The 11,954-nt window shown below is 40.9% G+C and overlaps 1 protein-coding gene across 1 annotated transcript in view; it reads left to right on the top strand.

Annotated features, from left to right (window-relative positions):
- Positions 1-11,747, top strand: part of PPP1CB (protein phosphatase 1 catalytic subunit beta) — a 35,189-nt gene extending 23,442 nt beyond the window's left edge. The window contains exons 6-8 of the mRNA XM_007523880.3: positions 2,294-2,445; positions 6,051-6,185; positions 9,935-11,747. Of these exons, the coding sequence (XP_007523942.1) occupies positions 2,294-2,445; positions 6,051-6,185; positions 9,935-10,039 (392 nt within the window). The 3' untranslated portion in view covers positions 10,040-11,747. The remainder of the gene's footprint in view (positions 1-2,293; positions 2,446-6,050; positions 6,186-9,934) is intronic.
- Positions 11,748-11,954: the final 207 nt, after the last annotated feature.

Below are 11,954 nucleotides of genomic sequence, written 5' to 3' on the forward strand. Positions count from 1 at the left end.
AGAAACACTCAACACAGATGCCTCACACCCTCTCCTCTCCCCCGGTCACATACTGGCTCCCGAGTGGAGAGCGTTCCTAGGTGAGTGCCACTGTATATGCCAAGGTGTCTTACTTACATCACACACTTTCATGAAGTTCTGTGAATTGAATATAGCGGTTTCCTCTGTCCAGCTTCTGTTTAGCACTTTCAGACGCCAGTGTGTGTGGTTTTTTTTAACCATGACCAATACAACATGGGGTTCAGTTAAGTTTTATCATTCCATTCAATTATAGGCTGCTGTCTTGTTCCTTTGCTCACTGCTTTCCCTGTGGAAACAGATGGGAAAGTATAAGTATCAGAGCATTGTATGTATGTGTGAATATATGTTTGATTCTATAGAAGAGCTTGTAAATAGAGACTATCTTGGTGACTTCTTAAAGTGTTGCGGGTGGTAGTACACATTACCTGCAAGGATCTGGCTCGAGGCCCCAGTCCCCACCTGCAGGGAGGAAGCTTCATGGGGTAAAGCAGTATGGCAGGTCTCGATCTCTCCCACCCCTCTCAATTTCTATCTGTCCTATCAAATTTTAAAAATAAATAAAATACTTTTTAAATTATGGGTGGATAGATATTAAATGCATTGCTAGTAACTGTAGAATGTATTAGATAATTCCACTGTCAACATAAACTACTATGACTCAAAGTTGGTTTATTTCCTTGACAAAGTAGGATTGTTATAAGAAAGAAAAACTTAAAACTGACCTATCAAAAAATACTATAGTTCTTATCAAAGTACTTAAAATGATCATCTCAACATCCATTACAACTTGACATTCCCTTACTCTCTCTGCAAGCATCATCGCTGCCTTCTTTATGGTCGGTGATCTAAGTGACACAGTTACAATTTACATGCTAATTCACCTGTTTGTTGCATTTTAAGGCATAACCATTTCCTACTTTTAGATAACTTGACTTCCCAGTATATCTCTGTATGCTAATCCTTTCCTTTTTCTTTCAACCTCCTCCATTTTTTTCCTTTCTCCCACCTGCTTTTATTAAACCTTTGTTTTCCTGGTGTTTATTTGCTATCTCACTTTATAGTCCCAAATTGGTAAAGTTCATCCTGAAACTTATACAGTTAGAGCATGATGAAGATACCTACATAAATATTTTAGGCTCTGACCTCTTTAACTAAACCTGAAATACTGTCAAAGGCAAGGATCTGATCTGGCTTTGTCTCTTCCCTGCTTTATTTAAATTCTTCCATCTTTAGTAGAATGTGTGTTCTTCCATCAGAGGGGTATATAAACGAGATACAATTCCATTGAAGTGTCAGTTGGAGTCATGAAATTAGACAAACTGATTCTGGAGCTGATGTGGAGAAAACAAAGGATTAAAAAGTTCTGCTGTGTTACTGGCTATGGGTTAGAAGAAAAATAACACTGGTGGAGTCGACTGGAGCTTCCAGAATCAGTGTTTGTAGTGTTGTGAAGACTTGGAGCGATTCAGGGAAGGATGCTGGGCTGTTGGTTATTGGCATGGAGAAAGAATGTACAAAGATGAAACAGCCCTTTCCGGATTGTGTGCTTGGAGTGTGCCATCCACACACTAGCTCTGTATGGGCCGTGCTGCTTAAGAATCCAGACTCGGGAGTCGGGGGGTAGCGCAGCAGGTTAAGCGCAGGTGGCGCAAAGCGCAAGGACTGGCGTAAGGATCCCGGTTCCCCCTGCAAGGGAGTCACTTCACAGGCAGTGAGGCAGGTCTGCAGGTGTCTGTCTTTCTCTCCCCTTCTCTGTCTTCTTCCCCTCCTCTCTCCATTTCTCTCTGTCCTATCCAACAATAATGACACCAATAATAACTATATTAACAACAACAAGGGCAACAAAAGGAAATAAATATTTAAAAAAATAATCCAGATGCAGGAGCTGGAGAACACATTACCATATGTCAAGACCCTAGTTCAAGCTCCATGAAGTTACTGTCCTCTCTCTCTCTCTCTCTCTTTCTTCCTCTCTGTCTCCCCCTCCCCCTTTTGTCTCTTTCTCTGTCTGGAATTAAAGCAAAAAAAAAAAGAAGGCGGTCTGCCAGGAGTAGCAAAATCACAAATGCTTACAATACCAGCACCCAGTGGCAAAGGGAATACAGTAAGTCAGGCAGGATTGTGTTTATCTATCTAGTCACTTTAAAGGGAGGGGGTGAGGCTTGATAGCCTAGGGTACTGACAGTAGGCCGTTGGGAGGTGTGTTTATGCATATACAAAGCATATGTGATGATTGTGTTTTTTCATTGTTATTTTTTTATTTCTTTTAAAGGTTTGCTCTGCGATTTGCTGTGGTCTGACCCAGATAAGGATGTACAGGGTTGGGGAGAAAATGATCGTGGTGTTTCCTTCACATTTGGAGCTGACGTAGTCAGTAAATTCCTGAATCGTCATGATTTAGACTTGATTTGTCGAGCACATCAGGTAGGAAATAAGAGAACTTGGGGTGATTTGATGTTAGCTAATTACACGGGGCCAGGTGATGGCGCACCTGGTTGAGCGCATGTATTACAATAGGACAGAGATTCGAGCCCCCGGTCCCCACCTGCAGAGGGAAAGCTTTGCAAGTGGTGAAGCAGTGCTGCAGGTGTCTCTCTGTCTCTCTTCCTCTCTATCACTCCCCCCTCTTGATTTCTGGCTGTCCTTATCCAATAAAGATTTTTTTAAAAAGAAAGCTAATTATGCTTTAAGACAAGCAGCAAGAGAGCTGAATTCTCTCTAAGGGAGATTGTGACTTGTTGACTGCCCACGGCCTTGTAAAGTTACTGATAGATTAGTAACACTCGCTCAGTGCATGCAGAATAAATTAACTATTTTTAATGACTTTTTAAAAATTTCTTTATTGGGGAATTAATGTTTTACATTCAACAGTAAATACAATAGTTTGTACATGCATAACATTTCCCAGTTTTCCATATAATAATACAACCCCCACTAGGTCCTTTGTCATCCTTCTGGGATCTGTATTCTCCCCACCCACCCACCCCAGAGTCTTTTGCTTTGGTGCGATACGCCAATTCCAGTTCAGGTTCTACTTGTGTTTTCTCTTCTGATCTTGTTTTTCAGCTTCTGTCTGAGAGTGAGATCATCCCATATTCATCCTTCTGTTTCTGACTTATTTCACTCAACATGAATTTTTCAAGGTCCATCCAAGATTGGCTTCTTCTTCTAGCGTTTGCCCTTCTTCCGTAGCCAGTCAACAGTGTCAGGTTGAGCCTGATGTAAAGTTTCAAGACCTTCTTTGAATCTGGAGAGTGAGATCATCCCATACTCATCCTTCTGTTTCTGACTTATTTCACTTAACATGAATTTTTCAAGGTCTATCCAAGATCAGCTGAAAACAGTGAAGTCACCATTTTTTATAGCTGAGTAGTATTCCATTGTGTGTGTGTGTGTGTGTGTACCACAACTTGTTCAGCCACTCATCTGTTGTAGGACACCAGGGTTGCTTCCAGGTTTTGGCTATTACAAATGGTGCTGCCAAGAACATATGTGTACACAGATCGTTTTGGATGGGTGTGTTGGGTTCCTTAGGATATATCCCCAGGAGTGGCCCAGGAGGTGGCGCAGTGGCTAAGGCACTAGACTCTCAAGCATGAGGTCCTGAGTTCAATCTCTGGCAGCACATGTACCAGAGTGATGTCTGGTTCTTTCTCTCTCTCTCCCCTATCTTTCTCATTAATAAATAAATAAAATCTTTAAAAAAAAAAAAAGGATATATCCCCAGGAGAGGAATTGCAGGATCATAGGGTAGGTCCATTTCTAGTCTTCTGGGAGTTCTCCAGACTGTTCTCCACAGAGGTTGGACCAATTGACATTCCCACCAGCAGTGCAGAAGGGTTCCTTTGACCCCACAGCCTCTCTAGCATTTGCTGTTGTTACCTTTTCTTTTCTTTTTTTTTTTAATTTCTTTATTGGGGAAGTAATGTTTTACATTCAACAGTAAATACAATAGTTTGTACATGCATAACATCCCCCGGTTTCCCTTTTAACAATACAACCCCCACTATGTCATTTATCATCCTTCATGGACCTGTATTCTCCCCACCCACCCACTCCCACCCCAGAGTCTTTTACTTTGGTGCAATATGCCAATTACATTTCAGGTTCTACTTGTGTTTTCGTTTCTGATCTTGTTTTTCTTTTCTTTTTTTTTTTTACCAGAGCACTGCTCAGCTCTGGTTTATGGTGGTTCAGGGGATTGAACCTGGGACTTTAGAGCCTCAGGCATGAGAGTCTGTTTGCATAACCATTATGCTATCTACCCCTGCCCTCTGATCTTGTTTTTCAACTTCTGCCTGAGAGTGAGATCATCCCATATTCATCCTTCTGTTTCTGACTTAATTAACATAACGAATTTTTCAAGGTCCATCCAGGATTGGCTGAAAACACCATTTTTTACAGCTGAGTAGTATTCCATTGTGTATATAGACCACAACTTGCTCAGCCACTCATCTGTTGTTGGACACCTGGGTTGCTTCCAGGTTTTGGCTATTACAAATGGTGCTGCCAAGAACATATGTGTACACAGATCTTTTTGGATGGGTGTGTTGGGTTCCTGAGGATATATCCCCAGGAGAGGAATTGCAGGATCATAGGGTAGGTCCATTTCTAGTCTTCTAGGAGTTCTCCAGACTGTTCTCCACAGAGGCTGGACCAATTTACATTCCCACCAGCAGTGCAGAAGGGTTCCTTTGACCCCACAACCTCTCCAGCATTTGCTGTTGTTACCTTTTCTGATGTATGACATTCTCAGAGGAGTGAAACAGTATCTCATTGTTGTCTTTATTTGCATTTCTATGACAGTCAGAGACTTGGAGCATTTTTTCATGTGTTTCTCGACCTTTTGGATCTCTTCTGTGGTGAATATACTGTCCATGTCCTCCCCCCATTTTTGGATGGGGTTATTTGTTGTCTTGTTGCGATCTGCAAGTTCTTTATATATTCTGGTTATTATTTTTTAATGACTTTTAATATTTATTCCCTTTTGTTGCCCATGTTTTATTGTTGTAGTTATTGTTGTTATTGATATTGTCATTGTTGGATAGGACAGAGAGGGGGAGAGAGAGACACGTGCAGACCTGCTTCACCGCCTGTGAAGCGACTCCCCTGCAGGTAGGGAGCCGGGGACTCGAACTGGGATCCTTACCCTGGTCCTTGCGCTTTGCACCAATGAATTAACAATTTAATGGTTCAATGTCCTTAACGTTTTCTAAAATATAAGTGCTATGAAGTAACATTGGATATTGTTTTTAAGATTATTTCTTTGTCTGTTAAAGCAGAATTTATTAGCTACAGTAGATGATGGTCTACAGCCCCTTTCTTTGGTTCTTTATGCCCTGTGATACTTCATTACTTCTTACATGATCTTGTGTAAGTGATTTTTTAAAATAGATGGCCATGGGGGTCGGGCGGTGGCACAGTGGGTTAAGCGCATGTGGCGCAAAGCGCAGGGACCGGCGTAAGGATCCCGGTTCGAACCCCGGCTCCCCACCTGCAGGGGAGTCGCTTCACAGGCGGTGAAGCAGGTCTGCAGGTGTCTGTCTTTTTCTTCCCCTCTCTGTCTTCCCCTCCTCTCTCCATTTCTCTCTGTCCTGTCCAACAACGAACGACATCAACAATGGCAATAATGATGACCACAACGAGGCTACAACAACAAGGGCAACAAAGGGGGAAGAAAGATGGCCTCCAGGAGCGGTGGATTCATGGTGCAGGCACCGAGCCCAGCAATGACCTTGGAGGCAAAAAAAAAAAAAGATGGCTGCCTCTTTTCCCCTCCATACTGTTTGTCATATGCCTTTTTCCTAGCAGAATTTCGTAGTTTAATTGAAAGGAAATCATGTTCCCAAATCTTTTGCTTTTGGCAATGTTGTTTAAAGTCAGGTTACCAAACAGAATCCCTCCCTTCCTCCATCCCCCTCTCTCTCTTTTCCTTCCCTCCAGTTAGCGTAGTTGGTTGAATTTCCGATAGTCTGTGGGTTCCTTCCTCTTACATTGACATTCATTTCTCTTGACATTATCGTTGACAGGTGGTTGAAGATGGATATGAATTTTTTGCTAAACGACAACTGGTGACTCTGTTTTCAGCCCCAAATTACTGTGGCGAGTTTGATAATGCTGGTGGAATGATGAGTGTGGATGAGACCTTGATGTGTTCATTTCAGGTATGGTATTTAGAACTACAAGACGTCAGGTCCAAACTGTTAGCGGTTCGGGCAGTGGCATACTTGGTTAAGTGCATGTTATGATTTTGAGCAAAGACTTGGCTTCAAGGCCCTTGTCCCCACCTACAGTGGGGAAGCTACATGAGCCGTCAAACAGTGCAGCGGGCTGGTTGGTGCCTTTCCTCTCTCCTTCATTATGCCCTTTTCCTCCTTGATTTCTATCTCTGTCCAGTAAATAACTAAATATATTGAAAAATCTACAGAAAAAAATGCTGTCAGGTTGTCGGAAAAGTCATGACATGCTTTTCTCTGCAAAAGCATGATTTTTCTGACAACCCAGTGTTATCAGGAATTTTTTTTTTCTTTCAAAGTTTTATTCTTGGAACAGGTGTAGGGAAATCAGCTTTATTTAGAAGTGATTGTCACTCAGGTTCTCCCCTTCCCTCCCCCGTTTTTATTTTCATTCAGAGGTTCCAGACTTTTGGTATATATATATATAATGTTACATTTTTCATAAATCTATAGATAGACCAGTTGTTTGATGCAGTTGGTTAAATCATGTGTGGCTCCTAGGACAGTTACTGAGCCAGTAAAATTAAATCTGTGGAACAATTTAGATTGCTTTCTCTTGAAGGGCATATGAATGAGATAGACATTATAAGAAAGAATTATAAACCCGGGTGAAAATAGTGTTTTCTTAAAAACCAAAACAAACAAAAGCTTTTTCCAGTAAACTGGAAGTGCTGGCGGATGCCTCGCTGTGAGATGCTCACGCTTCCAGTATACAGCTTCCAGTATACAGCTTCCAGTATACAGCTCTGTATCGCCTTCGCGTGCTGCTTAACATGCACATGCTGTGTTGGCCTTTGTAATGAAGAGCCTTCATGTCCCCTCTGTCCCTGTATGTTGCTCCATTATTTCCGTCAACCAGCATAATTAAATAGTGGTTGGCTTCTCATTTGTAACTTAAGGACAACAACTAGTCTTTGTCCTTTGTCAATTGACTTGGTAAAGCTTGACTAACATTTTTTCACAGAAGCACCATGATGATCAAAAATGCCTCGTGAATTTGGTGTGTGGGGGGGGGGTTGTTTGTTTTTGCACCACTCTGCACTAGGAACCTAGCACTCTTACTGAGCTTTATTTAGTTTATTCTTTAGAGACAGATTTGAGGGGGAAGAGAAGTACAGAGGTTTCCCCCTGCAGATGGGGAATAGGTGCTTGAACCTAAGTCCTTTTGTATTAGAATGTGTGCACTCTATCGGGTGTACCACCACCAAGTCCCGCATAATCTCTTGGACGTTCTCTGAGAGCATGACAGTTTCTTCCAGGGTAATCTTAGTATTTCAGTAGAGTAAGTTAAAGTTCTATTTACCACCAGAATATTATTTTAATAGTAAGAATGGGGAGAAATTGTACCCTTCAAATACTGATGTTGAAAACGTAAAAAGTTTAAACTTGTAATTTAACTAGTAGTTCCTTAAAAAGGCAAGCAGGGGGGAGTTGTATGATAGCGCAGCAGGTTAAGCGCAGGTGGCGCAAAGCGCGAGGACCGGCATAAGGAGCCTGATTCAAGACCCTGGCTCCCCACCTGCAGGGGAGTCGCTTCACAAGCTGTGAAGCAGGTCTGCACCATGTTGGGTCCACACCATGTTCAGTCCCCCACACCACCATAAACCAGAGCTGAGCGGTGCTCTAGTTTATAAAGTATTTTTTTAAATTTTATTTTATTTATTTATTCCCTTTTGTTGCCCTTGTTGTTTTATTGTTGTAGTTATTATTGTTGTTGTCATCGTTGTTGGATAGGACAGAGAGAAATGGAGAGAGGAGGGGAAGACAGAGAGGGGGAGAGAAAGATAGACACCTGCAGACCTGCTTCACCGCCTGTGAAGCGACTCCCCTGCAGGTGGGGAGCGGGGGCTCGAACCGGGATCCTTACGCCAGTCCTTGTGCTTTGCGCCACCTGCGCTTAACCCGCTACGCTACAGCCCGACTCCCAGTGCTCTGGTTTAAAAATAAAATAAGGCCTGAGAAGTTTATAATTAATTATCCTCGTAAGTAAACACTGGCAGAATTCTTAGAACCTAGGTCATTTTGACACTTTGATCAATATTCTTTCCTCGCAACAAATGTACTAATTTGAAGAGAAAAAAATTACTTAAAATCTAAGGATTGAGTAGTTGATGTGATTCATGTACTCAAGCTTCTATTACCAAATTAGAATGCCAGATAGCAACATTATTCAGATACTCAAACATTCCAACTCTTAAAAGTGTGAGAAATTGTCATAGAAAAGTGCAGGTTACTCACTAAGTAAAGGAAAAATCAAAACAGTTCTTTGTAAAAATAAAACTTCTGGGAATCGGTGGTAGCGCAGCAGGTTAAGCGCACGTGGTGCAAAGTGCAAGGACCGGCATAAGGATACCGGTTCGAGCCCCCTGCTCCCCACCTGCAGGGGAGTCGCTTCACAGGCGGTGAAGCGGGTCTGCAGGTGTCTGTCTTTCTCTCCCCCTTTCTGTCTTCCCCTCCTCTCTCCATTTCTCTCTGTCTATCCAACAACAACAACATCAACAACAATAACTACAACTACAACAAAAACACGGGCAAAAGGGAAAATAAATAATAATTTAAAAAAATAAATAAAATAACTTCTATTGTGGTGAAGATTATCCCTGCTGCTAATCCCAGGGAGCTGCTGGGGCAAGTTTCAGAAATTGCTACTCTGAAGAAGACAAGGCAAGGGGGGTGGCTTCTAAGAAGGGAGAGATCCAGAGTTCACCCAGATAAGTGCTAGACTGTCAGGGAAACAAACTGTTCTTGGCCACATTCTCTCTGGGAAAGGCTTATGGAGAAGGTATAATGATTAGCACTGTGAATAAGTTCTGACTGCCCCCTTGGGAGTCTTAGTTGGGAGCTGGTGGTAGTTATCTAATGATTACCCTTTGATATTGGCCTGCATCATCCACCAGGGGACTTTGACATCCCCCAAACACAAAATCCCCCAACTGCTGGGAAGTAGTGTTTATGCCTGGATATTTTGAGTAAACAGAGAAGCCAAAGTTCCCTAGCTATAGAGGAAAAAAGAATTTTCTCCTTAACAAAATGTTAGCTGTTTTGTTGTACATTTTCATCACACTCCTACAGTTTGTGATGTTTATAGAGAAGCCTAGTGTGATATCACATTGGAAGAATAACATCGTTTGTTAATATTATTTCCTTTCAGGGGGCAGGTAGTGATGCACCTGGTTAAAGTGCATTTATTTATTTTTTAATATTTATTTCCTTTTGTTGCCCTTGTTTTATTGTTGTTATTATTGATGTTATTGTTGTTGGATAAGACAGAGAGAAATGGAGAGAGGAGGGCAAGGCAGAGAGGGCGAGAGAAAGACAGACACCTGCAGACCTGCTTCACCGCCTGTGAAGCAAACCCCCTGTAGGTTGGGAGCCTGGGGCTCAAACCAGGATCCTTACACTGGTCCTTGGGCTTTGCACCACCTGCTCTAAACCCGCTGCGCTACTGCCTGACTTCCTAAAATGTGTTTATTACCATGCACAAGGATCCAGGTTCAAGCCCCTGCTTCCCACCTGCAGAGGAAAAGCTTCATGAGTGGTGAAGCCGGCCTGCAAGTTGTCTCTCTGTCTCTTTCCTTCTCTATCACCCCCCCACACCCGATTTCTCTCTATTCTGGCAAATAAAGTTTTAAAATTAGAAAATTAACCTTTAAAATGAATAAATAATTTACTTTCAGATATTGAAACCATCTGAAAAGAAAGCTAAGTACCAGTATGGTGGACTGAATTCAGGACGCCCTGTCACTCCACCTCGGACAGCTAACCCACCGAAGAAAAGGTGAAGAAAGGAACTCTGAAGAAGCCGTCAGATCTGTTAAGGACATACTTCATAATATATTAAGTGTGCACTGTAAAACCATCCAGCCATTTGACGCCCTTTATGATGTCACACCTTTAACTTAAGGAGATGGGTAAAGGATCTTAATTTTTTTCTAATAGAAAGACGTGCTACACTGTATTGTAATAAGTATACTGTTATAATATTCAACAAAATTAAATCCAAATTCTAAACTACCCATTAAAATTACATTGTCACATTTCCCAGTTTTTAAAGCTGCAAAACATCCCAGCTAAACTAGATGTGATAGTCAAATCAGATGAAAGCATGATGATCCATCTGTGTCATGTGGTTTTAGTGTTGCTTGGTTGTTTCATTTGGGCTTGTTCTGTTTTGTTTATTTTTGCTAGAATAATGGCAAATGTTTTTTTCTAAATATTTTTAAAAGTGAAATGTGGGAAGAACTTTAAAGACACTCACCAACTATTATTTTCCCTCTCTTATTTACTTATGTAACCTGTTCAAAAAAAATTTTGCCTCGTTACAGCAAAAGGAATTTTAGAGGTTGATATTCTAAAAACATATATATGTAAAGTGTCCAATCCAGTGATTCAGTGAAACAGTTCGGGCAAACTTTACAGCTGATAGTGAATATTTTGCTTTATACAGAAATCACCACTGATTGGGATTTGTGCACTCTAATTTTTAACTTATTGATGCTCTAGTGTGCAGTAGCATTTCATTTAACTTTAAGATAAGGCTCATACTGTAGTCTTACCCACCTAGTTGGTAATGTGATTATGTGGTACCTTGGTTTTAGGTTTTAATTCGCACGAGTTTTGGCATGCTTAGCTTTTGCTAACACCCCCTCACCCGCATTGGTTTTGTTTGTTTTTTTGGGGTGGGGAACTTCGTTGGTTGATGTTTATTTTTTTAGATCCACACAACATGAGAATCCTTTTTTGACAAGCCTTGGAAAGCTGACACTGTCTCTTTTTTTCTTCCCTCTGTCTGAAGAATGTGTTTAAATGAATGCTGGTCAGTGGGACATTTTGTCAACTATGGTTATTGGGTGCTTATCTGTCTAATATTGCCATGTGAGTGTTGTATACGATTGTAAGGCTTACGTCACTAAAGATTTTTATTCTGATTTTTCATGATCAAAGTTCATATGATATTGTATAGATGCTTTGTAGTGTGAGCTATTGTAGCAATAATTTCTGTACATGATCAAGGGTTTATTACAGTATTTCTTTTCCCGTTATCCCTCCCCCCTTCTCTTTTAAAGGGTTAGTGTTAACAGTGAATGACAGGAAGTGGAAATGTCAACATAAAGAGCTTTAGAAGAACTTACAGGACACAAATCTGTGGTTCTTTGGGTGCAACACTTTGAATGTGACTCTAAAAGCTTTTATGAACATTGTCAAATTTGTAAGCTCCATAGGGACGGACATCATATTTATAATGCCTTTCTGTGTTCTGCCACAGGTGTGAAATTCCTGACCTTAATATTGTCTTGGAAAATGTTGAATTGAGAATTCTGTTAACTTACATTTTATGAATTGGCGTATTGTATTATTGCAAGAGATTTGATTTTCAGCACAGTGCAAAGTTCTTGAAATGCATATATGTCTTTTTTTTTCCTAATTCCATTTTGTTTTAAAGCACATTTTCAATGTAGTTTTCTCATTTAGTAAAAGTTGTCTAATTGATATGAAGCCTGACTGGTTATTTTATTACCTTTACCTCTCTTGACAGGGGGACCTTTGAACTTTGAAAATAGATTTTTGTCTTTTTAAAATTGTGTTTTTAATGCCCATTGAAATCTTTTCTTAATGTGTTCATGAAATGCCTATGATATATTCCATTAAGACACACAGGGTTTTGTTTGGTATGATTTAAGCATCTTCCTAAACATG

The sequence above is a fragment of the Erinaceus europaeus genome, chromosome 3 (genome assembly GCF_950295315.1).
Source record: "Erinaceus europaeus chromosome 3, mEriEur2.1, whole genome shotgun sequence".
Classification (NCBI taxonomy): Eukaryota; Metazoa; Chordata; class Mammalia; order Eulipotyphla; family Erinaceidae; genus Erinaceus; species Erinaceus europaeus.